This window comes from Brachionichthys hirsutus, chromosome 21, assembly GCF_040956055.1.
Source record: "Brachionichthys hirsutus isolate HB-005 chromosome 21, CSIRO-AGI_Bhir_v1, whole genome shotgun sequence".
Taxonomy (NCBI): Eukaryota; Metazoa; Chordata; class Actinopteri; order Lophiiformes; family Brachionichthyidae; genus Brachionichthys; species Brachionichthys hirsutus.
Genome location: NC_090917.1, coordinates 969,975 through 997,550, shown reverse-complemented (window position 1 = coordinate 997,550; position 27,576 = coordinate 969,975). Strand labels below are relative to the sequence as shown.

Genomic DNA, 27,576 nt, shown 5'->3' with positions numbered 1-27,576 from the left:
CCTGCAGCGTACTTCACACAGTCGGGGGCGGCGGCTTCAGGGACTGTTTCCTTGCATTAATATGTCAAATATAAATCTACGGCCTCTTTTATTTCGACTTCTTCACGTCCGGCTCCACGATCTTCTGGCCGGTGAGGAAGTGCCAGACGCCGGCCCGGTAGAACTCGTTTCCGAAGCTGTAGAGGAGAGCGTTGAAGATGGGATTGGTCTTCGCCACGACTGGAAGCATCTGCAGAAACGAGCATTTCCATTCTGACATTCTGAACTTATGACAATCGGAGGAAAAACACAGACATTTAAATTCAGTCATAAACTAGGAAAGCATTCAGAGAGCACAGACCTCCACCAAGCAGCTCAGTCTCCGCCTATAGTGTGATTTACACAAAAAGTATTGTCCTGCATTTATTTTATTGAAATTCTTAGATTCCTTAACCATGAAAACAAACCTCGAGCAACTGGATTCATATCAAAATCATTATTAGTTTAGAAGTTATTCACTGATACTTTCAGTAATGGCGGATTCTTCTGGAACAAGATCCAAGAAAGAGTCCAAAATCTAAATCGTGTTATTGTGAAAATTTACCTCGAATTCAACTAGATCTGTCTCCTCAGGTTTTAAAGATAGAACAAATCCGTTGGCATGCTCCGATGCGGAATTGAATCAGCTATAAGACGACGCTTGTTAGAAATCTCCATCTCTAATAATGAATGCACAGCAGGCCCAAACACAAGGGGACCCACATTTTTTTGAAAAATCTCAACAACATCCGCAATCCAGATCCGATCCGGATGAAATTGAGTGTTACGTTAGAAATCACCACCATACATGAGTGTGTTAAATTCCACAAACATCGGTCAATAATCAACCGAGATATGCAGGAACAAATCTTGAAGCTCCATTTTATGAAACTTGAACGATAATTTCAAAGTGATCTAGAATCCAGGATCTCTTCTGGATCAACACCATAATTTTGTCATCTGCTCCCGGTGACATTCCCATCATTTCCTGTAAATTTCATCAAGATCCGCCAGTCACTTTTTGAATTATGATGCCAAAAGTCAAACGCCGGCAAAAAAATAAAACCTCCATGGCGGCGGTAAAAACCAAAATTAATTTAGACTGAAACCATTCTGACCCCTCAAAAGGGCCCATAACAGATGGACAGACGACTGGTTTGTCATTTCTCACCATTCTTAGCTTCGGAGAGACGAGCGTCACGTCGTCGAAGCAGGCGTAGATACACATGAGGACGTACGGCCCCCAGCACATCAGCATCACCCTCAACGGCAAACTGGTGTTAAACTACAACACAAAGGTCACCGTGTTACCGCCCGGTCGAGAAATAGCCCCACATAACTCCCCCAACCGACAGAACCTTTTCATTTCCTGCTCGTGCACTGAAACAGATTAGATAACACATTAGCTAGAACGCTAGCCAGTTCCCCTTTTTAGCTTCAGATCTACTCAATGGTCAAAATATTCCTTTAACAATCACTTTTTTGTTGTTGTCGGCCGATGACGCACTTTTGCATGTTGGTCAGCAAATTAAAAATGTTAGCAGGCTAAATTAGCAACCACAGTCGCGGAGAATTCCCTCCGAGACGATGCAGCGGTTTACCCGGTGGTGATGGACCTTCTTGAAGTGCTTGTAGATGGCGTTGTAACAGGACCACATGGTGAACGCCGGAAACATCAGGTAGAGCACCACCAGAGTTAGCATGTAGGTCACATAGTCCCTGTCAAAAAGAGACACGGTTAGCATGTAGGCCACAGTCCCTGTCAAAAAGAGGCACGGTTAGCATGTAGGTCACGTAGTCCATGTCAACAAGAGACACGGTTAGCATGTAGGCCACAGTCCCTGTCAAAAAGAGACATGGTTAGCATGTAGGTCACGTAGTCCATGTCAACAAGAGACACGGTTAGCATGTAGGTCACGTAGTCCATGTCAACAAGAGACACGGTTAGCATGTAGGTCACGTAGTCCATGTCAACAAGAGACACGGTTAGCATGTAGGTCACGTAGTCCCTGTCAAAAAGAGACACGGTTAGCATGTAGGTCACAGTCCCTGTCAACAAGAGAAACGGTTAGCATGTAGGCCACAGTCCCTATCAAAAAGAGACACGGTTAGCACGTAGGTCACGTAGTCCATGTCAACAAGAGACACGGTTAGCATGTAGGTCACGTAGTCCATGTCAACAAGAGACACGGTTAGCATGTAGGTCACGTAGTCCATGTCAACAAGAGACACGGTTAGCATGTAGGTCACGTAGTCCATGTCAACAAGAGACACGGTTAGCACGTAGGTCACGTAGTCCATGTCAACAAGAGACACGGTTAGCATGTAGGTCACGTAGTCCATGTCAACAAGAGACACGGTTAGCATGTAGGCCACAGTCCCTGTCAAAAAGGGACACGGAGGTAAACGTGCAAGTCTCACGTTAGCATCATGTCCATGTTCATTCTACCTGTCCCCTCGGGTGTAGTTCAAGCAGCAGCAGGTCCTCATGGGCTCAAAGTCATAGACGCCCCATCCCATAAGCGGGACGGCCGCCCAGAAGATGGACAGGATCCAGATGATGCCGCTCATCGTCAGGGTGGTGCTCCAGAAGAGCTTCTGTCCTGCGGGAGAGAAAAACACACACGAACGTTAGCATTGAAGTCTTTTGGGGACTACAGTGTCCTTCACTGGACTCACTGGTGCAGTATTGGTGGTATCTGTCCCAAGCGATGGCCGCCATGAAGCTGATGGACGCCAGGACCGAGGTCATTCCCTGGAAACCATGATAGGAACATCCGTCCTGACCGAACGGCCAATACCTACGAGGGAAGACAGCGGAATGACACGCATCGGAATCTTCTGGTTCCACGTGACCGTTAGCTCCAGGTGAGTCCAGGTGAGCTCGCAGCGGCAAAAAACCCATCGTGGCTCTTCGGTCCATTTAACGGAATAAACAATGCAGCCACTATTCACCGGTTTAAACGTAAACCTCCCATGATGCAACGCCAGGTCGCGCCGGATCAAGCGGATTAAGAACCCCAAAAGGCTGATTTGGATTTCCCCCACATTCCGAGTACTTTTCAATGCGACCTTTGTTGCCGCGGGGGAAAGCGGGACGACACCTGAGGTAGCTGGCGTAGGCCGCCGCGAGCCCGTTGGCGTTCAGGCAGATGTCGGCCACGGCCAGGTTGAACACGAAGAAGCTGCTGGGATTCCTCATCTCCTTCACCCTGAGGAACGACGCGATGCTGACGGCGTTGAGGAAGAATCCCAGCATCCCTGCAGAGAGAGGCGAGCGTCACCTGGACTCACCTGAGAACGCCCGACCCTGAAGCAAGGCACTAAATACATTCACGCAGGATTTTAACTTGCAACGAATATTTTTGATGCACTTTTATTCAAGCAGCATCTTCCACACAGCTGATCGTAAACGCCACGCCCCCTCAGCCTGCGTCATCATTAAAGGCAGTTTGCGTGTTTTTTAGAGTGCACTGCTTCCACTTACCCGCAACGAGCAGCGCCGAGCCGAACGTGAACATGTCGAACTCTGTGAATCCCTCCGGTAACGCGGACGCGGCCATGTTGACGCGCGCAACTTTTCACCGCACACACACACGCACACAAGTCCCGTTTGCGGTGAAACGACGCTTTATAAAGGCCGTTTCACGTGGAAACGCATAAAGAGACTAATCTCAATAAACCGCCCCCCCTCGTGCACGCGCGCCCGCGCGCAATCCCCCAAAGAATGTCCTCAGGAGCGGAAACGCCTGAACTGCGCGCAAGTTCCGCTTCACCGAAAGAAAAGCTGCGCAAATGTTCGATCGGAAGTTTGTCCTGATAAAAATAATAATAAAGCAAAACAAGGAAATTTAAAAGTTCATTTTCTTATGCTAAAAACGTTCGAGGCGAGATTACACTCTCAGTTTTGAACTTTATTTGGACCCCAAACTCAGAAACGGGTTTTTCTCTCACACCAGCCAAGTTAAGGGTTAAAGGTCAATCAATAATCCTGGGAAAGCATACATTTATTGATTTATTGCCTCCGACTCTTGAAACTGGACGGCTATAAAGAGACCTTTGGCTCTCGCAGCTGCTTGAAACTTTTTAAATCATTTGGACAGAGTCTGATTGTGCCACTAATCTGTTCACAGATTAACGATGAAGCAACGATGTGTCCCAACTATTCCATAATAGCCTTTATTTGGGTTTAGTAAACAAGGAGGAGCAAAAATACAGGAAATAATACAGCAGCGCCCTCTAGTGGCCATTTGCCATTATAACAATCTACAGCCTGTGAACTCATCTATTAAACATAAATATAATCTAATTAAAGACATAAATACACTGAGATACTTGCCATATCGATTTGTTTTTGATGATTGATACTTCTTTCCTTTCCTCATTCAACATTTTCAATCCATTTTTATTCACGTTTGTACAAAACAGCCTCAATTTATTCCAGTAAGGTCGCAAATCCAAATCGCAATTTAACAAAATAAATAAATAAACTGCCCTTTCATGGGTAAATGTGATCTAGTGGCAAACATGAGCTAAACATAGGATCATATATATTTTTGAATCATAAAAGCGTCCAATGATGAGCGCTAACCCTCAAATCAACATTTAGATGGTATTTCCCTGAGAGCAGAAGTGAAAACGCTGCAGCCTATCAGCATCCAGGAAGCAGCCGAGTCTAATCGTGTGAATGAGAATAGCCCAGGTCCTCCTCTAATCCCTGCCTATCCTTTTTATCTCAGGATTCCGGCCAGTGGCAGCAGAATGGAGCCGTGAGCCTTCCCGCCGCCGCCATGCAGCCCGTGTCCCGTTAGCGACTCCTTCCTTTGCCTGTAGTTTAGCTGCTTAGCTTGCAGGAGAATGAAAACCATGAGTGGACACCTTGCCGCTGCTTTTTGCCTGGCTTTGGTCTTCCTGGTTCCGTTGAGCTTCTCGTGTCCTTCGCAATGCAGCTGCTTCTTCCACAAACTGAGCGACGGATCAAAAGCCAGGTAAGAGCCGCCGGTTGCTGCCTGTTCCGGCTTTTACTTGATTCCCGGTCAGTTTTCTTGCATCGATTCCTCCTCGGCCAGTAACTTTCCGTAGAGGAGGATTAACTCCGAGTTGCACTTTAATCCCCTTCGCTTGTTAGAGGAGGAGAGTGTCCAGTCATTGTTTGTTTCTTCTTCCAGGAGCGTTCTTTGCAACGATCCAGAGATCACTGCCGTCCCTCCAGATTTTCCCTCCGACACATCGAAGCTTCGCATCGAGAAAACGGCAATCGCGCGGATTTCGCCCGACGACTTCCGCGACCTCAACAACCTGGAGTTTCTCTGGATGTCGTTCAACTCGCTGAACACGCTGAGCGTCGACAGCTTCCGAGGCCTCTACAACGTGGACGAGCTCCGGCTGGACGGCAACGCCCTCACCGCCTTCCCCTGGGAGTCTCTAAGCGACATGCCCAACCTGAGGCTTCTGGATCTACACGACAACAAGATCTCCGGCGTGCCGGCCGAGGCCACGGCGTACATCAGGAACATCACCTACCTGGACCTGTCCAGCAACAGCCTGACAACCGTCCCCGCCGGCGTCCTCGGCCCGTGGCTGGACGTGAAGCCGTCCCAGGACGCTGCCTCCTCCAGACTTATTCTCGGTCAGGATCAGGCTGCGATATTCTGGGATGCCTCGCATGACGGGGAGTTCTTTGATGCCAGAAGCGTTGAAAGAGTCAGGGATTAGTCTAACTTTAGTTGTCGTGTGTCAAGGTGTCAAACAAATGTCCTTTCATTTCCAGAAACAAATGTGAGGACGTTGTGTTTATGACAGACAGACAGACACTGACCTCTCTCATGTTTGCAGGTCTGCATGACAACCCGTGGCTGTGCGACTGCCGGCTCTATGATTTGGTCCAGTTCCAGAAGTCCCCCTCGTCCTCCGTGGCTCTCATCGACACCCGGCTGAGATGCGCCGATCCGGAAAGCTTGTCTGGGGTCCTTTTCACCGAGGCGGAGCTGCAGAGGTGCCAGGGCCCCCGGGTCCACACGGCAGTCGCTCGAGTACGAAGCTCATTGGGCAACAACGTCCTGCTGCGCTGCGGCACCGTCGGCGTCCCCGTCCCCGACCTGTCCTGGAGCCGCGCCGATGGGAAGAGGATCAACGGCACCGGTGAGTCTCGGCGGGCTATTTCCAGATGCTTGGAGCACAAGTCTCACCACGGTGAGATTAAAGTTACCGTGGTCGCCTCTGTGGTTGTCTTTCAGTCCAGGAAGAGATTTCCAAGGAAGGCATCATTTGGTCGATCCTGAGTGTGGCTGCGGTCTCCTACCGAGACTCGGGGAAATACGTATGCAAAGCCGGCAACTTCGTCGGCACGGCCGACGCCATCATCTCGTTGGTGATCACAGATTCCTTCCGGTCGGAGGAAGCAGGTGGCAGCGCGCCTAAGAAAACCAGAGGAAGGAAACCCGGTGGCATCGGGCGAGCCGCCTACCAGGAGAAACTTATTGCCAGATACGTTCCTCCAGCAACAACCGTTGCCCCCCAGCCCGTCATTGAACCCGTCAACGGTAAAGGAGCGACTGGGAACTATGAGATTGAGAGCTACAGCATCTTTGGCGATGCCTCTCCGGGACGGATCCGGGCGTCAGACCCTCAGAGGACGGTGCAGGTGGAGCGGGACGCTCCCGGTAACTTGGCGGCGAACGCCTCGTCTTTACAACAAGCTCCGGCGAAGAGAATTGTGCGTTCGGTGAAGGTGATCGGCGACACCGACCACACCGTGTCCCTGAACTGGCGAGCCCCCACGGCCACAAACACAACAGAATTCAGTGTCCTCTACGCTATATTTGGCGAGAGAGACATGCGCAGGATCAGCGTCGGCGCCGGGAGGAACCGGATCACCATCGATGGACTTGTTCCGAAGACGAAGTACATCGCCTGCGTTTGCGTCAAGGGCCTGATCCCGAAGAAGGAGCAGTGTGTGATCTTCTCAACGGACGAGGCGGCCAGCGCGAGTGGAACCCAGAAGCTCATCAACGTGGTGGTGATCACCGTGGCGTGCGTGATCGCCGTCCCCCTGACGCTGATCGTGTGCTGCGGGGCGCTTAAGAAGCGCTGCCGAAAGCTGCTGGGACAGGAATCCAAGGAGATGCAGGACTCGTATGTCACCTTCGAGACGCTCGGCCCCGGGGCCAAACCGAAGGGGACGGAGGGCGAGTACCTGAGCAGGCTAAACCCGGACGAATCCAACAGGCTGCTTTCAGCGAGGTCGAGCGTGGACTCCGAGGCTACGGCCAGGACCGAGGCGCCGCCGAACGAGTACTTCTGCTAAAACCAAGCCTCGACCTTCAGACGACTTTGACCTGGCGGGCCTCTTTCTGGGGTCTTCAGAGATCACGGGAAAGTTCTGTCAGAACCGGACGTACGGATTTTGTTTCTGGGCCTTGTAGCGTTATAACGTTGCGTTAACTGTTTAGCGTCAAGCCGTCGTTCGTCTGTTTTCTACGTTCTTTGTACGATATGTAAATATTTGTGACCTGAAATATGTGTATGTCCGAAAATTCGGTGTAAAAATAAACATTAAAAAAAATATCTATAGGCTCTAAAGCTGTTTCACTCATGGAAATTAGATAATAAATATTCATTAAATATAATAACATGAAGTAGAAGACGCCGGATCAGGATGCAGTTCCTGTTGGCATGCTAGCATTAGCATTTAGCCCAAAGTGCGTCGACAGGTTTAGTAACACTCAGGTAATGACGACTAAATCAATCTGAAGTATCTAAAACGACCTACAGGTGTCGCTCTTGAACCCTTTCCTCTTTTATTAGTGCTCTCCTTTGATCGTATTTGTATGCTGGGTCGTTTACCTGAACGTTAAAGGTCATTTAAAGGTGGGAGATGCAGCCCGGTGGCTGGAGACGTGCTTTTCGTGCCGATTCGGCCTCTAACAACCTGTGTAACAACCCGTGTTTAGATTATTGAGGTCAGATTACGAGACATCTGCGGCCCTCCCTCCGTGTGCTGCTAAACCCATCATCACTGAACGCAGATCAGCCTCCCGGCATGTCGGTGCTCGAGGACAAAGAAATTATAATGAATGAATTGGAAAACGTGACGACTGTCCAGACAATCCAGACGAAGTGAAGCGTCCCTGTAGAGACGTCTTACCTGTGTGTCTCATCTTACTTGGCGTCTTAAGCATTACGTCAGTGAAGATTAAGGTAATAGGCTTTCCTTCACGCAGCTCAGGGTCCTGTCCTGCCCACACGGGCCTATTTCACCATCTCGTCCAGGAATATGGACGCCTTTTGCATCGCTTTGCTGTTTCACCTCTTCAGCCCCGGATCCTCAACCTGCCGGACCGGCTGTTCCTGCACAGATGAGACCTCTGGAAGGTAAGACACCTCCTAAAATGACCACTTAGAAGCAGCTGCAACCCGAGCTCCAACCTGGCAACCAAAAGCTTGTTAGACGTGAATGCAAACTGTAAACGCAAGTTTGAGCTAATGCTACATGCGAAACCGCTGTGAAGATCAAAAGCTTTTCATAATTTGCCGTTCTAGATCGTTACTGTGCATGGAAACGTCCCTGAGACAAATACCAGAGGACATCCCGCAGGATTTCACCAAAATCAGAATAGAGAACTGCCGTCTGACGGAGTTGCCGCGAGGCTCTTTCTCTGGAGTTCGTGCCTTGGAGTTCCTCTGGTTGAATTTCAACCAGATCGCCCTGATGAATATTAAAAGCCTGGAGGGGCTCGCCAACCTGACTGAGCTCCGGCTCCAGGGGAACAAGCTGACGTCCGTGCCATGGACGGCGTTTCGGGACACGCCAAAACTGAAGATTCTCGACCTGAAGCACAATCGGCTGGACGTCCTGCCCGAGCACGCTCTGCGACACCTCCCTGCACTGACCTACCTGGACTTATCCTTTAATCACTTCAGCATCGTGTCCAAAGACGTCTTTGTTAGTTGGCCTCTTTACCAAACGGCAGGGAGCGCCTGGGGAAAGGAGGGGCTGGTCGCCAACGTGGTCCTGGCGCTGCACGGCAACCCCTGGCTGTGCGACTGTCGCCTGAAAGGCTTCGTGGGGTTCATCCGGGCGGTGAGCCCCCCCATCATTCTGATGAACTCTTACATGAAGTGTTCTGGCCCGGCATCCAAAACGGACAAGTCTTTCTACGAGATCCAGTTGAAGACGTGCACGGCGCCGGCGGCCTCGGCGCCGGAGACCAACGTCACGTTACCGCTTGGAGCTAACGCAACGCTCGCTTGCTCGGTGAAAGCCCGGCCAGGCCCGACGATTCAGTGGATGTACAGTCTGAAGATCATACGGGGGTTTGTTGGTAAGATTTGATCTTATTACTACCATTAAACTGTAAACTTGAAATGCTCCGACGTCTTCCTCTTCGTCTTCCTCTTCCTCTTGCAGCTACGGAGACTCAAATAAATGAGGAGACCACTTCCTCCCAGCTGTTCATCCCGTATCTTCAGCTGGCAGACGGCGGGATCTACACCTGCATGGCAAACAACTTCATAGGCAACTCCTCCGTCGCCTTCACCGTCCAGGTCGCCTCCTTCAATTCCTCTGCTCCTCGGCCCCCACCTGCCCCCAAGCTGGCATCAGACGACACCGCCCGCATTGACGTTCGCATTGCCAAGCAAACGGTTCACGGCATCACGCTGGAGTGGCGCGCGACGACGGACGACCCCGCAGAAACCTGGTTCACCATCCACTTCGGCAAATTCGATTCGCCCAAAAAGGCGATGACCTACATCGGCCCCGGCGTCAACAGCTACTCCATGAGCAACTTGCTTCCCGTGACCAAGTACGAGGCGTGCGTGACCCTGAAGAACCGCCCGCCCGGGGCCGGCCGGTGCGTCGTGTTCCTGACAGGAAGCGACGCCAGCGAGCTGGAGCAAAGAGAGAGGCTCATCCACATCGTGGTCATCGTGTGCGCCATGGCGCTGGCGGTGCCGGCCGGCATGTACGCCTGCACCACGGAGGCCCGGTTCAGCTGCGCGGACCGCTGCGTGGACCTGTGGGAGAAGCACCGGCGACACGGGGAGAACCTGCAGAGGACGGAGAGGCAGGGGACCTTCGACAGCCTGCAGGCCCCCAGTGATGAAGGCTTGTGCAGGGACTCGGAGGTAAAGGCGAAAACGAGGCAGAAGGACAAGGACGGGCGTAACGGAGGGAATGCAGCGCACCTGTACTAGCCAGGGAACGAGCGTGCACGTCATTCTGTAAATAGCAGTTCAGTTTAGCTTCACTCTGTGCTTCTATTAATACGTTTATCTTTCAGTCAGACTGTTGCACCTTCTTTACACTCGGCTGTACGAGTTACCGAGGCACGATGGGTGGTGTTGTTGTTGTTGTTGTTGTTGTCGGCTCCTGGAAGGCAGCTCGCATAATGACACGATGCAAGCGTGAAAAAGTCTGGCTAGCAGGTGTTAGCAGCTAACTCACAGGGAAAAGAAATGACATCCAAGTTGTCTTCAAAATGTGGGGAAAAACAAAAGGTCCTCTGAGGAGCAGGAAGAGGAGGAGCAGGAAGAGGAGCAAGAGGAGGAGGAGGAGCAGAAAGAGGAGGCCAACCAGCAGAACAGGAATTAAGAATCATTCTCGATGCCGTCGTTTGCAATGCACGTAAAAAAACAAACAACCTGATCAGTGAATAAAATGATGAAAACATACCTTTATTTTGAAGGTATTTCCAGAATGATCAAACCCTTCCTAATTTTGTCATGCAGTAAAACGCGAGTAAAGATCTCACCAAGTGGAGATGCCTTTCATCTTTATTATAAGAAGAGATTATTATCCATTTTAATGTTTTTTTTTTTTTTTTTACTAAACTACATTTGATATTTGTCTGTTTTTTTCTTAATATTTTGATACCAAATGTAAAAAACAAACAAGCAATTGTAAATTTAGACGATGTAATTAATTGATTATTCGTGTATTTCTTTATTTTTAAAGCTCCGTGTTTGTTGATGGTTGTTGTTGTTGTTTGTTTTCTTTGTACAGATTTTAGATTTGATTTCTTGTAATAAAAGAGGATTAAAAGCCAAGCAGTGAACGCTGAGACACACATTTTTGGGAACAATCAGTCAGATGATTCCTTACATAAGCACTATTTTTTCCCCGTGCATTCACACGTACACACTTAAGCAGATTAAAGTTTCCGCGTGAACGGTCGTGATGTTTAGCGATCATCAATAAAGCTTTAGACGCTCTTTGTCAAGCAACGTTTTCAATCTAATCTAAAATGAACTACCCCCAAAAAACCCATTATTTTCAAATATTTATTTAAAATCAAGACAAGTACAAAGACGGTACAAATACTTTGAAGGACCAGGCAAGTGTAATTGATTAACGTTCACGTCAATGTCTTCAGATATAATCAGATACAACACGTGTAACACAGCAATCAATCGATCAGCTTGGTTTGCCTACATTTGAAGGCATTGAATTTGGAAAGCGTGTAAACGTTGACACACTCTCGATCTATAAAGGAATATCCACAGCTTCTATACATCGTTATCTGTCCTTAAACCTCTTTCGCATGCTAAGCTAACGGCTCTATTTGAGCATATTCAGTTTACCGTGAAAACCTACAGTGGCACGTTGTAATCGTACGAAAGCGCGGCTCCGTCAGCACTTTTAAAAGAAGCAGCATTGTTGTTCACGACTGTGTTGTAAACAGCCGGGTTTAGTGGGGGGGGGGGCTCTATTTCTGGGACGAGAACTCGTACTTTTCAGGAAGTTATGCAACATGTACACACAGTAAATCCTAGTAATCCCCTCCGTGGATAATTTACACCGGCGCTTCTTACTGTTCAGATGATAATCTCGCTCAAGATGGCGGCGTGGGACAGACCCCGCCCACTCCGCAGGTCAGCCGAGGATGCAGCCGAGCCCGCGTGATCACACCCCCTAAACATCCCTGGCTAGTAATAACCTTGGTTGCTCTCGTGGATTTTCTGCTCCAGCTTCATTTTCAGCTCCGACACTAAAGCGGAGCTCATGTTTCCCTCTTTGCGCCGACCGGGTTTGGATTTCTTGGAGCCTTTGGAGGCCAGGACGCCGGATATTGTCGGGACCGGCCAGTGCCTCTCACTGGGCCGTGCGTTTGATGGAGGTGGAGGGGGCAGACAGGGAGCGCTGGGAGGCTGAGGCTTGGGTCGGGGGCTGCCGGCGCCGTGGTGACAGTCGGCCTCCGGGTCGCAGATGCGAAATTTCTCCGCAGGGTCGTTGAATTTGATAACGGGCAACCTGAAAGTCCACGGCTGCCGATCTCTGGGTCGCCTCTTGATGACGCGACGGGCCGGGGTGATCCTGTTTGACTTGGAGTTGCGCATGTAAATAGCCGTAGAGATCAAGACCGTCGCCCCCACTAAGACGCTAATAACAACAGCGACCACGCCTAGCGCTCTCATAGGACTGTCCCTACTTTTCATTAAAAAGGCCGCCATCGGCCCCTTGAGGGGAGTCTGGAAAAGAGCACAGATAAAAGAGTTTACATCACATCCGAGGGATGGAAGCGAGAAAGATCGGTCTAAAGCATGCAAGCGTGGGAGATGGATGAGCGAAGCGCTGACAGAGGAGGCCCGGACCCGGACGTCCACCATGTCAAGGGCCGCTGATGCAAAGCTAACAGCTAGCAAAGACTAGCGACCGGGGGGCGCGTCAGCGGCGGGATTTCTCTTTGGCGTGTTACTGACGAGGGAAGAATCAGAAACATCACGAGGTGCGTGTTCGTTTGGAATCTAGGACAAAAGGCTTCCTCCGTTTGACGCGCTAATATTCCACGTCTGCGTCTCCTTCACAGACGACGAGTAAAATTAGTCGCCAAATATTCCTCACTTGATCCTGCGGACGACTTTTATATAGTTACTCTCTGGGTTGATTCGGGACTTTTTCACCGCGTCGCAGTAGAGGATAGTGGAAATGCAGATTGTTAGCGAAATGAGGGAAGCGACAATGCTGAGAAAAATCCCCAAAACAGTCAGCGGGCGCTTGCTGAGGCCCATGAAGTATGAAATGATTCGACCTTTGACCTGAAAGGCACGAGACACAAGACAGAAAAGACACCGAAACATGGAGTCATCCCATCGGGTGGACGGAAGGATGGAAGACACGGTGATGAGACATCGGGGGGGAGGGGGGACCTCGGAATGGTTGAAGCTTTAAAGGATAATGCTGCTTCGGTTTTATTCTTCGTGTTCATACAGGCTCAGCAGTTAAAAGTCTGAGAAATCTTTTTTTGGGTTTGCCTGGGCTCAGCAGGAACGTCAGCCACCGCCACCACCGCCAGCGCCCAGTTCACGTTTGTTACCTGAATGATTGTAATTTCCAGCTTTATCCTTTAAAGAAACGTTGTGAAGGACGCCGGACACGCAGCTGAGCGGCCGCCGGCTACGATTGGCTGCTGAAGCTCAGGCTTGGAGCAGCGAGCGTGCTGCGAGTCAGAGCGGGCCTTACCGCCTCGGTGATGTCGATGTTGACCACGGCGGTGGTGCTGAAGGACGGGGAGCCCCGGTCCCTGGCCTGGACCACCAGAGACCACCTGCAGTCCCTCTGCTTGGTGATGTTCTGCACGATCTCCATAGACTTGATGTACGGCTTCAGCCTGATGTCGCCGGTGTCCGTGTTGATGTCGAAGGCGTTGTCGGGGTCGGCCGTCATGATGGAGTACTCGATGACGTTGTTGGGAGACTCGGCGTCTTCGTCCACGGCCTGTGGAAGCGCAGCAATGAGGAAACGAGACGCACACGGAGATCAGCAGCAGACGCCGACTTCAGGTACCTGGACTCGGACGGGCGCGCCGATGATCATCGTCTTCTCCAGGAGTTCCTCGTTGAACTCTGGAGGGTGGTCGTTCATGTCGAGGACGGTGACGAAGACCTCCGCCAGGCTGTAATGCCCCTCCGAGTCTTCGGCCTTGATGTAGAAGTTGTACTTGGACCTGACCTCGGCGTCCAGGCTGGTCCAGGGCTGGGTGGAGATGAGCCCTGAAGACGGGTGGATGCTGAACCTGCAGGTTCAGAGTCACGAAGCAATGAAACAAGTGTTTGATCGGTTCACGACACCGTCGAGATTCTTCTTCTTCTTCTTCTTTGCTGTTTTATTCTGCCATGCTTTCAGCCTCTCTTTCCTCTGCGAATTTTCACAAGTTGCCGTGAAGCCGCTAAATTTCACGCGATGAACTCGCGTCGCTGTTGGAAGGGGGGGGGGGGGCATAAGTTCTCACTTCCCGTCTCCTGCTCGCTGCCTTGCTTTTCAAAGCCGCCGTTTCTGCAGCTCCAGCTGTCACACTGCATGCTAATTGGCTTTCTGTATCTGAGATCTCTATTTTTAAACCCTCCAATCCAATTAGGAGATTAACCAGCATCTTGCAGCCATTTCAGAGAGTGTGTGTTTTTCTTTTTTTTGGGGGGGGGCAATAAAAGCGGTTTGCTCAGCGAAAGTGCAAGGGTTAAAGGCCAAACCCAAACTGGCAGTAGTGAAATGTTTTTACTTACAAATCTGATCCTGATCCATAAATCGTGTATTTGACTTCGCCCCAAGGCCCTGAATCTGGATCAATAGCCTGGATTAAAATATATTTAAAAAAAAGAGACAAATATTAGAAGCCTTGGATTTATACCAACAAAGAGAGAATAAAGAGTGAAAATGTTACTCGCTAATACTCCAATCAATCCATAATTTCTGTTAGTAAAAGCCCCGTCTGGGGACTTCTAACAAATAAACAAACACAAAACCGTTTCCCTGGCAACAGCAAGCTTCCACCTGATGCTCTGCACCCAGTAATTTGCATTCATCGGAGGATTGATGGATTATACAGGGTTAAATCCGGACTCACCGTGACCGACGCGACGCTGGAGCCTCCGGGGGAGTTTTCAGGGACCCTGGTGATGTAATACTCCGACGTAAATTTGGGAACGTTGTCGTTCGTGTCCAGCAGGTTGATCACGATGTCGGCTGTGGCGCTGAACCGCTCCGGGGTGTCGATCTCCACCGCCAGCAGCTGCATGCAAAGCGGGATTAAATGATGGATTTGGTCGGTTTGTGCCATAAAATATGCCAATCTGGTTTTTTTCTTCTTCTCGTGGGTAAATCAGCGCATTCCTGCCACAATAACGAACGATCCTGCTTATCTCACCTGAGCCCCACCCCTCAAAAGGTTTGATGCAGTTTATGTAGAGCGGAGATAAATCCCATAATGCCTTTCAGCTTTTGTTCGTATTTACAGACGGACCTTAAAAGAAAGCCTCGGCCCCTTTTCGTAGTCGATGCCGGATGCGTCTTCCACAATGATCGTCACCTGGGCCTCGTTGAGAACCGTCTGCGGGACGACTCGCAGCACTCGACTGGGCCCGACGAGTCGCAGCTTAAATTTAGCATTAGCGCCCTAAAACCCAAACAGTGGAAACTGCGAGTCAAACGAGTGAAACGTTGAGAAACAAGAAAAACCCAAAGGCCCAGACTCCAGGCGGCGGCGGCGGCGGCGTGGAGCTACCTGGTCGGAGTCGTTGACGGTGATCCTGAAGCCTCGGAGGATCTCTCCCGCGGGAGGATGCTCGTACATGGTGACCTCGAACTTGCTCTGCGGGCCGTTCTCTCCGTAAAAGGTCGGGGGGTGGTTGTTGAGGTCCACCACGCGGACCGTCACCGTCGTGACGTCGAAGTCCTGCGGCCGATCGGTCGGTCCGACCTCAGACGCCTGCGTGCAAAGAGTCTTCATCACACTCAGAGGTAGCGGCGAAGCACAGCCACGGCAGGCGGGGGCAGCAGTTACCTTCACCCTAACCTCGTAGAGTTCGTTTCTCAGGAGAGACGGGTAAGTCGTCAAGGCGATGCGTCCGCTGGTGCTATTTATATCAAACACGCCATCGCTCCCTGGAAGGCGATAAAAAGAGACGCTGTCGATGCGGCCCGGCGATGCGGCCCGGCGAAGCGGCGGGACTCCGCCCTGAGCTCTTACCGTTCAGGATGGAGTAACGGATCGGGTTCGGGTTGCCTTGGTCGCCGTCTCTGGCGTAGACGGTGAAGATTTCTGAACCCTGAGAGGAAATGAAAGCGGGTTCGTCAAACACCCGCGGACTGATGGAAGCCGATGGCGGCGGGACCTACAGGAACGGAGACTTCGTAGACGTAGCCGAAGTACGGGCTTCCTACGAAGTACGGCGGCATGTCCTGGACGTCCACCACGTTGATCGCCACCGAGGCCGTGGAGGTCAGCACCTGGTGCTTGCCCTTGCACTTTCCACCTCCATCCTGAGGAAACAGCAGGAGGCTCTTCATCATTTAAAGGCAGATCTTTTGACCTTGACCTTGACCTTGCTGTACTCTGGGCTGCAGCAAGTCTGTCCTGCTCTCTTTCAAGTCTTTGACGGCACCGATCGCCAAGCCGATTCCCGGTAAACTCTCAGCCACGCTTTTAGCAGGCAATTAAAAATACATTTGTTCAGAACTGTGCTTTTGGACTTTTAAGACAAAGCGCATGTTAGCCCTGCTAGCTTACCGAACAGATTTTAAGGCTCTTTTATTTTCCGGCATAAAGCTCTTGATGGTTTGGGGACTGACCTGAATTCCAGATTCACGTTTGTTTTTTAATCCTTCATGAATTATTAGAGCATTTTCATTTTTATTTTTGTATTAAAACACACGAAGCAGGAGCAGCTGACAGGAGGTGAACATTTTAAAACACAACCGGGACAAGATTTATTTACCCTGGCTTCTTCTTCTTCTTCTTCTGTTTTATATTTCATCATCTGCTCTTTTAATATCTTTTTTTAAAGGTTCATGTTTAATACATCTTGTGCTCGGTGGTGCCTGAGCAGGCAAACCGCAGGGCAAGCAGTGACCTCTTACCTTTGCCACAACTATCACAAAGTGGGCGGGGGTGGTCTCGTAGTCCAAAAACTGCCCGGGTTTGACCCTGAGGATGCCGCTGTGCCCGTCGATGGTGAACTTGGACAGCGGTGATGTCTGATGAAGAACAGAGTCACAGAGTCAGGCCGCCACTTTTTACTGACGAACAATAACAGCGACTGTCCCGTCAGCTGGAGGTCCCGACCTAAGCCCCTATTAAGCCTTCAGTGCCTTGCTCAAATGTAATTGAAATGTAATCCGGGGAAGCAACAGCATTCCCAGGCTGCTCTCTGGTGTGGGATTAATCCGTCCCGTCGTTCGGATGCCCTTTTCCTCCCGCCACATGGCGGTTCCGGCCCGATGGTTGCAGCCTGACCCCTGGTTTTACCCCCCCCCCGAGCGTCACACCGAGCCACTTAGCAGTTAGTGAGCATTTTAAATGAATTAAAATGTGGGAATGGAATCAAAGAACAAAGGCAGTAAAGAAGTTAGCGTTTAAACATCTTTCTACGCAGCATTTTCACAAAGAGAGCGCTGCATCGTCTGCGTAGAAACAAAGCCGTCACCTGTAGGTAATAGGACACGCTGCCCCCCGAGCCCAAGTCTTTGTCCAGCGCCCGGACCCGGTAGATGCTAGTCCCCGGGGCGGCATCCTGGAAGAGGCAAGACGTTTTAATAACCTGGCAGAGTTTAATCTCAACTATTTGTCTGATTTAGCAGGTTGAGCGCCGGTGCATTTAACACACGGCGTTGGCTGCATTGATTCGACTCGCCGTACCTCGGGGACGTCGACGATGAACGGCAGGTGCTGAAATTCAGGCGCTTTATCGTTGGCGTCGGTGACAAACACTCTGATGGTCTCGACCACCTGGACACAACGAGACGACGTGGTTGTGCATAAAAACGGAGGAATCCAAATCAACGACATCATCACGTGCCAACGTGTCATTTTAAATGGATTTCATGACGTAAACTTAGTTCAAGCCGAATCTAAGCTGTTCAGGGATGTGCGAGTAACCAGGATGGGCTGCATGACATCACACAAACGGCCATAGCCTACTTTATTGCGGCCGTCTGTCACGCTCACGTGGACTGAGATCTCATCTTGCATCTGGAACACAAACGCTCAGAGTCACGGCGAGGCACAGGGGCGACGGCCTTCCCCTCTCGGGAGCGGCAGCCTCACCTCTCTGTCCAGCTCTTGAATCAGAGTCACGTTTCCTGACTTGGAATCCACCCTGAAGTATTCTTTGGAACCCTTTTCGAAAGCCAAGCCGTACCGTACCGGATCCCCTTCTGGATCTGTGCCGTTCAGGACGTAAATCTGTGTCCCTGAAGGGAGAAACTAAAGTCAGTGCAAAGTCTCAAAGAGTCGGCGGGTGAGAGTTTTAATTCTAGCCGTGAACGACGTGTTGAATAATCGGGTCGGACACGTCGCCACAAATATTGTTCTCACCTATGAGGCTGCAGGCGCGTCACAATCCAAAAGGTATTAAAGCGATTAGGACGAGCTCCAGCGCCGGGCGATGATGTCATCGCCACTGCATGTGTGATAATCGCACAGCAAAATGAACCCTATCGCTGATAATCGGAGACGTACCAACTGGTGTATCCTCAGAGATGCTGACCAAGGCCATGTTCCCATCGGTGCTGCTCGGCCCATTATCGTAGAAATATGGAGCATAGTCGGATTGTCCTGGGGAAAAACAAAAAAAAAGGTTACAAAAAATCACACGAAACAACTTTAATCCCAGAAAAGATGAATGACACTCACTTTCTGAACCGCAAAACGAAAGCAGGAAGGAAGAGGTTGGAGACTTTAGACACATTTGGATTTCAACATGCGAATAATTCCAAACACATGAACAGCAAAGCCCAGCGTGAGCGGCCGCTGAGATGGACATGCCCTCTGCAAGCAGGGGATTAACCGGCAGATAAGACCGAGACGTCTGGACCAGGAGCAAAAGCAAGGAAGAGAATAACCAGAGCGCTTTACCGAAGGAGGAGCGGATCAGGAGGAGGAACAGCAAAGCTCGGGTCTTCCTTTCCGTCTTCATCCTGGCTGCGAGGTAAGGCTCGGCCGGCTCATGTGGAAGGCTGGTCGGAGCCGGCGGGGGTGTCGAGTCCTTCTGGAGGCGTCTCAGAGGCTCAGCAGGGACTGGGGGCAGATTCCCAGGCACTAATCCAGTGACGCATCCCTTCCCTCCGCAGACATCTCCTCGCTCACCGCTCCGGGTTCTCCAGAGCGACTCGACTCGGGGAGGGGAGCGAGGTGTGATCATCGCACCTCTGCACGCGTGACGACGCATCGGCTGAGACGCGAGAACTCCGGGGTTAAAAACGAGCGTTGGAACCTCAGCCGGACAGAATTCCTGTCACACGTTTGGGTTTTCCATTCAGATTCTGGGGCCACACTTTCCCTGTGTGACCCCCCCGTGACCCGAGGCGCCGGACGAGCCGATGACCAATTCGCTGGCTGTGCCTGTCAGGGTTGTGTGATTGGAAATTTCAGACATGACAGAAACCAAAACCAGTATTAAGACCCCCCCCCCCCCCCCCCCCCAGAAAGGCAGAGTGGAAAACTGAGGATGAAGGTTTGACCCTACAGCCCATCCCGTATCCGATGACGACCGAGAGCCCGACACTTTTCTTTATTTTTGAATACATTTTACACCTTTCTTTCTGTTTTTTTAAACTGGGAGGCGCTCAGGTGTTACTTCCTCTATTCACATGTGCAAAAATAGCATCTGACGTCGAGTCAGGGGCGTTGGCGGGGGGTCGACGAGGCCTGGGGCTGAGCATGAAGCTACCCCCCCCAGGCCAAATATTAAATTGTATTTGAATGTGAAAGCACCTTAATTTATCTTCATCTCCTTCTATTTGTTTGTTACCAGGATCAAAACAAGTGACATCATCATGTACATGTCTTTTTGCAACACACACACACACACACACACACACGCACACACACACCAGCCATGAGATGGGCATTAAAAAGCTTGGACCCAAACCAAATGTCAGTCATCACCCTGAAAACGACAGGGAACGGTTTATCCCCAGTAATTCCAGATCAGCACTCGTTGAAGCTTTTCCCAGTCTCACCCATCATTCCCTCCGTCAGCCGCCCCCTGCAGGAATGTTTCATCCGCAGTCCATGTGAATCACACGTGCCCCGACCATGATGCGGGACTGAAGCGCGTCCCGCCAGCTGTGCGCTCCACGTGAATGAAACACCTGCACATTTACAGATGTTAGCATCTGTTACAAGCGTCCTGGTTCGGAGGTCTAATTTTAGAGGGGCGGCCAGATGGTGGACAAGAGGATTACTACGCTAAGCCTTTGTCATCTGCTGCTACCCCCCCCCCCCCCCCCCCCCCCCCGACTGTTTATCGGCAAACTCAAGGTGGACATACACAAGGACCAACAAACAGCTGGAAGCCATTTGCTAATTCTCCTAGCTTGTCTGGTTATACGATAACTCGTTCATCAAGTTGCTCACCCGAGAGACGTGGTGCAAAACCTTGTGCTACATTCTCCTTCCGATATTTGATCCTGGATTATTTCTTCTGGATTAATTTAGGAATGCTTCGGAAAGGAAAAGAGAGAGAAAGCGCTGAGACGATGCGTCACGTTTGACTTCTTTATTTTGTGATTCTGCCGTTTTAAGTCGGGAACCCAGAAACATGAACTCTGCTAGCGTTTAGCACGTTCATTCTGATAGAAACAAAAAGAGTGGGAATAAATAAAGAGCACGAAAACATCTGAGGCAGGCAAGTGATGCTAGCGGATAGATGTAACCCTCCTGTAACCCCCCCCCCCCAGATAAGAGCTCTCTTCTTCTCTGTGCAATCCTCTTCTTCACACTTACGTTGGTGACGTTCCTTCACCAATCAGAGGCGACTAAGCGATACCACCTGGCCGATGATGCTAGTAATAAAACAACTTTAGCTTTGTGGGAGGAGCATCTGAAGCTTTGGTCAGGACGCGGCGTTCACTTCCTCTTGCCGCCGCCGCCGGACAGGATCGTCACCAGCCTGATGAAGATGTTCAGCGTGTCCATGTAGATCCCCATACACCTGCAGGATTGGGCGGAATGAGGAGGCGTTTGCGGAGACGTGCCTGCGGAGCGTTCGGAGCGTTTCCAGGAACGACTTACGCGTTAATAGGGTCATATTTCTGCACGCCGTAGAGAGGGTGTGTCTCCGCCCTCTTGATGATCTTCTGCGTGTCATAGAGGAGGAACATGCTGAACAGGATCAGGCCTCCGTAGATGGCCACCGAGTAGAGGCCCGCGCCGAACGCCGAGGTGGGCGGCAGGAACATCGACCCTGCAGACGTTAACGGTGAGACACGGTCAGCGTTCACCCAGATCGACGTCATTTACGGCGTCTTTGTGACGCTGCATCGTACGAACCAATAGAAGACGCCAACACCACTCCGAAGCCAACAGCCAAAGGCCCGCCCATGTTGAGGAACTTCTCACTCGGGGCACACATGGCCACCGACGACAGACCCCCGACGACTCCCGCCGTGTACCAGGCAGCTCTGACCATCAGAGGCCCCCCCAGGAGGGTGAGGGGAGCAATGATAGCCCCCATCACACCTACAGCCAGCAGGCAGGCAGATCAGATCAATCACGAAACAGCAAACGTGCACAAACGTCTTTACACGGGCGCCATCTGCTGCTCACTGGAGGTAACTACACATCCAATAATGCGACTCGGTTACCTGCGTGAAGCATCCAGGCGAGGTGTTTGGGTACCGGGCTGTGCTCGTATGAAATGGACCGGACCAGCATCCCGGCACCAATCATCGCTGCAAATGTTGCTCCAATGGCCTAGATCAGAAAAAAACATGAAATCACATTTAGGGTCTGTAAAAATCAAACCATCACGTACAAACAGCACAAAGCTGACCAGCCAGGATCCTCTCATCATCAGTCCCATCAGGGCGGGGGTCCTGCTCACTGCTACAGCTGACAAAGCCGTCACCCCAACACTGCCGGCAAAGTACATGTACGTGGAATGGATCCTGTCCTTGACATACTGAGGCCAGATCCTGCAACGATTGGAAGGGAGGGGTCGATATGGAGCTCTGTCCTCTCTGCGCTTCAAACCCAAATGAAAACGCCGCCCGTGTGACGCTTACACCGATTTCTCAAGGGCGCCTATTTCATTGGACATGCCGAGACCGTAGTAGCACAGAGCTCCGAGGCCGACAACTGCACCCCCGGCCAGGACCATCCTTCCTGCGCTGTCAACTGTAAGCAAAACAGGAAATGTTGTATTATTGTTGAGAAACTTTCACTAATTTCCATTAAACTACGTAATAAAACTAAACACTCAAAAAAAAACAGCACAGAAAACCACAATTTAAGGATTTCTATTGCATCAAAGACGGCTCCAAACTATGGACTGAGCGTGGATAGCATACAGGAATGGAATATTATATTATATTATAAGGATTACTTTGAACGGCAGTATCTGTCGCTGGCTTAAAAGTTGCTTCCTTCATCTGATCTCTGACTCTCTTCAAGGGGCGGAAACCAAATCTGGTTTTGGAAGAATAACCCTGGTGACGGAAATACAAACTTTACACCAAACTACATTTCCTGGCTGGCATCTTCTAGAATAGATTAAAGATAATTCCATGGTACCTGCTGGGGCCTGAACAGCGGGGGACAGGCCTTCATGGCGGGTGTCCTCAGGCCCGGGGAGCCCTGTGACAGGACAGGACGGAAGCCGACGAGAGGAACGTTCCTCAGGCAGGTCAGCCTCGCCACCAGCATGGTCGCGTTATTCTGGATTAAACTAATAGACAGCGCTTCAACGACTCAGACAGCTTTTATTGTATTAACATTTATTCATATTTATATACGTTAAAATTATAATTACAGTGTCAACAGTCCGGTGGTAAAACACAGCGCATTACTACAGCAAAAAAAAACACAACATGTTACGTCAGTAAACTACGTTAAGCTAGCTAACATAAGCTAGCTAACATAGCAACTAGCAACACATAGCTGCGACGGCTAATAATCAAATTGTAGCAAAGCCTTTGAGGAACAACCGGTAACGTTTTGCGCCACAAATCAATAAAGAACTACTGCTAAAATATATGTTCTAAAATATGTGTGATAATCCCAATAACCTTGTAAACGGTACATACCGAGACGGCAGCGGAGATCGTTCGCCTCTGATTACGGGCGCAAGTTTCTGACGTATTTTTTTTTTTTTTGGGGGGGGGGGGCAACTTCTTGAAGGTTCTGTGACGTCACCAACGCGCGACACTGTTGATGGGCATTGTAGTTCTAAGAGCAACATTCTAATCCTTTTCCGAAAATTACCAACAAACTAACTAAACTAACAAAATAAGCAAGAAACTCTGCAGTTAGATTTATGGGAGATGTTTAAATAAAGTTTTGTGAAAAATATAGCATTTTTTAAAAGAGTTATGTCTTTGGAAACGTTTAGATTCAACTTAAAATAACAACAAGGTTTACCAAAGATATTTAACAAAAGTGGACCTTTTCTGTCAGGTAATAATAATAATAAATAACTGTATATATTAAGGCAATATTTAATTTAAAATATAAAGGAGCCCATTAAAAGTAGGAAATAAATAACTCATACTTCACACGAGACATCTAATATGTTCACCATGTAAAGGTTGGAGCTGGTTAAGTTATACCATGACATTAACAAAATGAGTCCTAAACTACAAAAATGTCGAACATATCCTAAGTGGAGTAAAAACAATTTCCACACAAACTGTTGAATAGTGCAGTATGTGAGTAAATGATTTACATCTTGATTGAAATGAATTTGATTAATTCAGTCAGCCCGTTTTAGAATACGGGCCTTTTTAATTTAGCTGCATGTACTAGTTATTTCCACAAGGGGGAGCGCTTGCTTTTTCACATGCTCAACGTGTGCACGGTTCATTTATTCTGAGCGTCTGTTAGGAGACGCAGCGGTGCGCCTCCTGCCCTGACCTCCCTCCTCTTCCTCTTCCTCCTCCTTCTCCTCCTCCTCCTCCTCCGGACCAAACTTTTAAAGTCAGAAACTGCTGAAGGCAGTCGACATGCAGCATGATTCCATCTGATCCACGGGGTTCCCTCATTGCCACCATCGGGTTGCCTTCGATTTCCTCACACAAGGAAAACAAACCAGGGAAGTAATGGGATTACTTTCGGTGCGGCGTTAGAGGAAAGGCCGATCAGCGAGGATGCGTTCGTTCATCATGATTCGTTGGTGGGTAGAGCGTTCTTTATAAATAACTAAACTAGACCCTCACGGCGTGGGAGGACTGACTTAAATATTAACATTTCAGTCAAACTCCTGAACACAAATCCAGTATTTGACCTATTTAAGGTGAGAATATAGTTTGGTCTGGGATCCTTGTAAATTCAATATTTATTTGAAACCCTGCACCGTCTCAGATGTAAGTGGGCGTGGCTCCGCGGTATTTGAATTCATCTTTACAAATGATTTGATATTAAATAAAGCCCGCCTTTGAAAGAGATGATAAATGGGGCGGCGGCGGCTCTGAAATCCCGGATTATGCAGAATGAGCTGCACAGATTATATGCTTTGGTTGCGTCGGGTTCAGATCCTCTTCAGCTGCTCCAGAATCGGCTCGGGCACCAAGAGACGCGAGCCTAAATGTTCTTTTAAGGTTTTCCTATGATGCAGCAGACCTCTTATAAATGCCTTGTTAACATCTGGGGGTTAGTCACCGACCCTATGACGTGGGAATGACCCCCCCCCCCCCCCCAGTAAAGAGACCTTTGTGGTTGTGGCATGCGGCAGGGTGGTGCAAGGCAGAGCGGCTTTGTCCTCCTGGTGAAAGCATGTCGGCCCGTCTCGCCGCACGCTACTCCCTATTGGAACGTAAACTTCCCATTCCTCCTGGAGAATTTTGCAGGCAGTGTCCAACCATTCCCGGCGTTCCTGCTTCTGTGCTCCCATCCCGGGAGGAGCGGGATTACGTTGACATGTGAAGATTAGTCAGGGATGTCCCACTGGGGGGGGAGAAGAGGAGCCGACGACCTCCAAGAAAAGAAAGACAAACCAGGAGTCAGATTTAAAACACGGTTCATCAGCAGGTGACTCGTGCACCAAGTCTGCTCCGCGTCACATGTGGAGACGAGATTGAAAGAGTCAATGAAGCCTTAAAAACCGCTTCAACACCGTCGTCTTTCCCCGGTTCCATTAGCAGCTTGAACGAATCCCTGGAAGAGTGTGGACACGCAGAATCAAAATGTGTGACCGACAGGCTGACGCTCGTTTCATTCGCAGGACGGAGCGCCGGCTGCAACGGGGGGGCGCAAACACCTGGAAGGCGCTTTGAGAACCAGACCCGGAAGATTGGCAGAACCCATTAAGGAGCATCCGAGGATGAGGATCAAATACACCGTGTCCGTCTTCTTTGTCGTGACACTTGTTGTCATTGAGAAGGAAAACAACATCATCTCCAGGTGAGTCCGGAGAAACGACGTGCGTAACGAGAGCCCGATCGATTTCTCTCAACTGTGATTCCCGTCAAACCTCCAGGGTGTCGAATCGGCTCTCCCCCAAACAGCCCCCGGGCTTCTCCCACGTGCTGCTGAGGCACAATGGCTCCTCCCCCTCCCTCAGCAAGACGGACTCCGCCCACGTGCTGGAGACGCGTCTGGAGACTTACGGCGAGCACCTGGCGATGCGGAGGCGGGGCCGGAAACACATCCTCCTGTTGGCCACCACCAGGACCGGATCCTCCTTCGTGGGGGAATTCTTCAACCAGCATGGCGGCAACATGTTTTACCTCTTCGAGCCTCTGTGGCACGTGGAGAAGATGCTGACGCTGGAGACCGGCGGCACCAACGCCACCGTGGCGGGCAAGGCGTACCGCGATGTGCTCCGGCAGCTCTTCCTGTGCGACTTCTCCCAGCTGGAGAGCTTCATCGAGCCCCTCCCCGTGGACCACGTCACGCCTGCCCTTTTCCGCCGGGCGTCCAGCGTCTCCCTCTGCGAGGAGTCGGTCTGCAGCCCCGTCGTCAGGGGGGTCTTTGAGCCGTTTCGCTGCAGGACCAGGCGCTGCGGGCCCGTGAACCTGACCATGGCGTCCGAGTCCTGCCTCAAAAAGAGACACAGGGCCATCAAGACGGTGAGGGCGCGTCAGCTGGAGACGCTCCGCCCGCTGGCCGAGGACCCGCGCCTCGACGTGCGGTTCATTCAGCTGGTCCGGGACCCCCGGGCTGTGCTGGCGTCACGCATGGTGGCCTTCGAAGCCAGATACAAGAACTGGAAGCAATGGGCCACGGGCGCCGACGTGCCGATCGACGACGTCGAGGTGACGAAGCTGAAGGGCAACTGCGACAGCATCAGGATGTCTGCCGAGCTCGGCCTCCGGCAGCCGGCGTGGCTGCGCCGCCGCTACATGCTGGTGCGGTACGAGGACGTGGCCCGCTTCCCGATGGGCAAAGCCGCGGAGATGTACCGCTTCGCCGGGATCCCGTTCACGCCGCAGGTGAAGTCCTGGATCCTGAGCAACACCCGGGCGCCGACGCAGACCGGCGGCCCTTACTCCACGCAGAAGAACTCCTCGGAGCAAGTGGAGAAATGGCGGTTCAGTTTGCCCTTCAGAGTGGTCCAGCTGGTGCAGCGGGTCTGCGGGCCCATGCTCAAGCTTTTCGGCTACAAGTCTGTCCGCAGTGAAGCGATGCTAGCGGATAAGTCGATCAGTCTGATCGAGGACAAGGTGTTCAACGCTTCGTAGAGTGTCAGGTTGAACGCTGAGGGAATTATCGACCCTGGGATGACTTTTTTTTAAGGGTCTTTTACCCCAACGTTGAGATTTTTCTGTTTTCAAACAGTTTAAAATGTTTTACAAGCTAAAATAGTTAAAAGCTTTTAACTGCAGGAGAGTGTTTGAACCTGAACATAGTAGAAAGGTGGTGTTGTTCTTTTTTTTGCTCTTGCACTCCATCTGTGTTTTCTGTCCAATGCTATTGTTAGCATTGTTAGCCTGTCCTGCTCAATGTAATGCCCCATCAAATAACAGCGACGTGACATCAAAGCTGCTAAACGACGCAGCGACTCCAGCTCCGAATGCGCTTCGTGTGTTCCCACCCTCCCTCTGATGGGGTATTTTAATTGCACATGCACTGTTGTTCCGGGGTAGATGCATGCTCGTAATTGCCCCCCGAAGCCGTTTGAAGCCGTCTTTAAGGGCCCGTCCTGTGAAAGCAGGTCCGAATGCTTCCCAACTGCAGCTGGTTTGCAGCATTGTGAGTTCGGCTGGCAGATCTCCGTCTGTTGACACAAGGCCCCCGGCTGGCGATAAAACGAGAACCTGATACTTTAATCTTTGACATTGTTTGCTGATGTTCCAGCCTGCGCCTCCAGCAGCTTGTTTATTGCAATAAATCTGGTCAGAAACATGTAAAACTCACTTTTTCTGTGCGGATCTTGCAGCCACGAAGCAGAAAGGAGACGTTGCTCATTTTCCGATCTTGGTTAGGTTCAGTTTAAGGTTGAGCAACAACAGATCGATGCAGATTCCCTGCATTCCACCTGAACGCTCCGGATCCATCCCATCGGCCAAACTGAACAACAGAAGAAGAGAGGAACTCGTTTTAAAAGAAAAAGAAAAAAAACATTTCATTTAATTTAATAATTTAATGCAATTCACTTAATGCCAGAGTCTATTAGATCACAGAA

At 50.5% G+C, this 27,576-nt stretch overlaps 6 protein-coding genes across 6 annotated transcripts; 3 read left to right on the top strand and 3 right to left on the bottom strand.

Annotated features, from left to right (window-relative positions):
• Positions 1–88: 88 nt before the first annotated feature.
• rgrb (retinal G protein coupled receptor b) lies at positions 89–3,608 on the bottom strand. Its single transcript, XM_068754653.1, has 7 exons — positions 3,506–3,608; positions 3,123–3,279; positions 2,698–2,819; positions 2,468–2,621; positions 1,620–1,737; positions 1,190–1,303; positions 89–229 (listed from the first exon to the last, which is right to left on the bottom strand). Exons 1-7 carry the CDS (start codon positions 3,579–3,581, stop codon positions 89–91), a joined length of 882 nt encoding a protein of 293 aa, XP_068610754.1. The 5' UTR covers positions 3,582–3,608.
• Positions 3,609–4,884: 1,276 nt separating this feature from the next.
• On the top strand, positions 4,885–7,535 carry lrit1b (leucine-rich repeat, immunoglobulin-like and transmembrane domains 1b). Its single transcript, XM_068754548.1, has 4 exons — positions 4,885–5,006; positions 5,187–5,647; positions 5,854–6,159; positions 6,255–7,535. Exons 1-4 carry the CDS (start codon positions 4,885–4,887, stop codon positions 7,322–7,324), a joined length of 1,959 nt encoding a protein of 652 aa, XP_068610649.1. The 3' UTR covers positions 7,325–7,535.
• A 758-nt stretch (positions 7,536–8,293) lies between these two features.
• LOC137910242 (leucine-rich repeat, immunoglobulin-like domain and transmembrane domain-containing protein 2) lies at positions 8,294–10,215 on the top strand. The gene is made up of 3 exons (XM_068754680.1): positions 8,294–8,391; positions 8,560–9,341; positions 9,428–10,215. Exons 1-3 carry the CDS (start codon positions 8,294–8,296, stop codon positions 10,213–10,215), a joined length of 1,668 nt encoding a protein of 555 aa, XP_068610781.1.
• Positions 10,216–11,946: 1,731 nt separating this feature from the next.
• On the bottom strand, positions 11,947–18,930 carry LOC137910217 (cadherin-related family member 1a). Its single transcript, XM_068754650.1, has 17 exons — positions 18,870–18,930; positions 18,474–18,569; positions 18,060–18,205; positions 17,934–17,984; positions 17,652–17,741; positions 17,440–17,526; positions 16,874–16,990; positions 16,133–16,276; positions 15,984–16,062; positions 15,798–15,898; positions 15,519–15,722; positions 15,258–15,410; positions 14,862–15,026; positions 14,521–14,588; positions 13,805–14,033; positions 13,481–13,735; positions 11,947–12,489 (listed from the first exon to the last, which is right to left on the bottom strand). The coding sequence occupies exons 1-17, from the start codon at positions 18,928–18,930 to the stop codon at positions 11,947–11,949; spliced, it is 2,589 nt and encodes an 862-aa protein (XP_068610751.1).
• Positions 18,931–20,499: 1,569 nt separating this feature from the next.
• Positions 20,500–23,086, bottom strand: ghitm (growth hormone inducible transmembrane protein). Its single transcript, XM_068754535.1, has 9 exons — positions 23,042–23,086; positions 22,530–22,683; positions 22,342–22,444; positions 22,022–22,133; positions 21,790–21,931; positions 21,602–21,710; positions 21,288–21,476; positions 21,030–21,201; positions 20,500–20,949 (listed from the first exon to the last, which is right to left on the bottom strand). The coding sequence occupies exons 2-9, from the start codon at positions 22,659–22,661 to the stop codon at positions 20,865–20,867; spliced, it is 1,044 nt and encodes a 347-aa protein (XP_068610636.1). The 5' UTR covers positions 22,662–22,683; positions 23,042–23,086; the 3' UTR covers positions 20,500–20,864.
• A 2,186-nt stretch (positions 23,087–25,272) lies between these two features.
• chst3b (carbohydrate (chondroitin 6) sulfotransferase 3b) lies at positions 25,273–26,852 on the top strand. Its single transcript, XM_068754734.1, has 2 exons — positions 25,273–25,352; positions 25,429–26,852. Exons 1-2 carry the CDS (start codon positions 25,273–25,275, stop codon positions 26,630–26,632), a joined length of 1,284 nt encoding a protein of 427 aa, XP_068610835.1. The 3' UTR covers positions 26,633–26,852.
• The last annotated feature ends 724 nt before the right edge of the window (positions 26,853–27,576 follow it).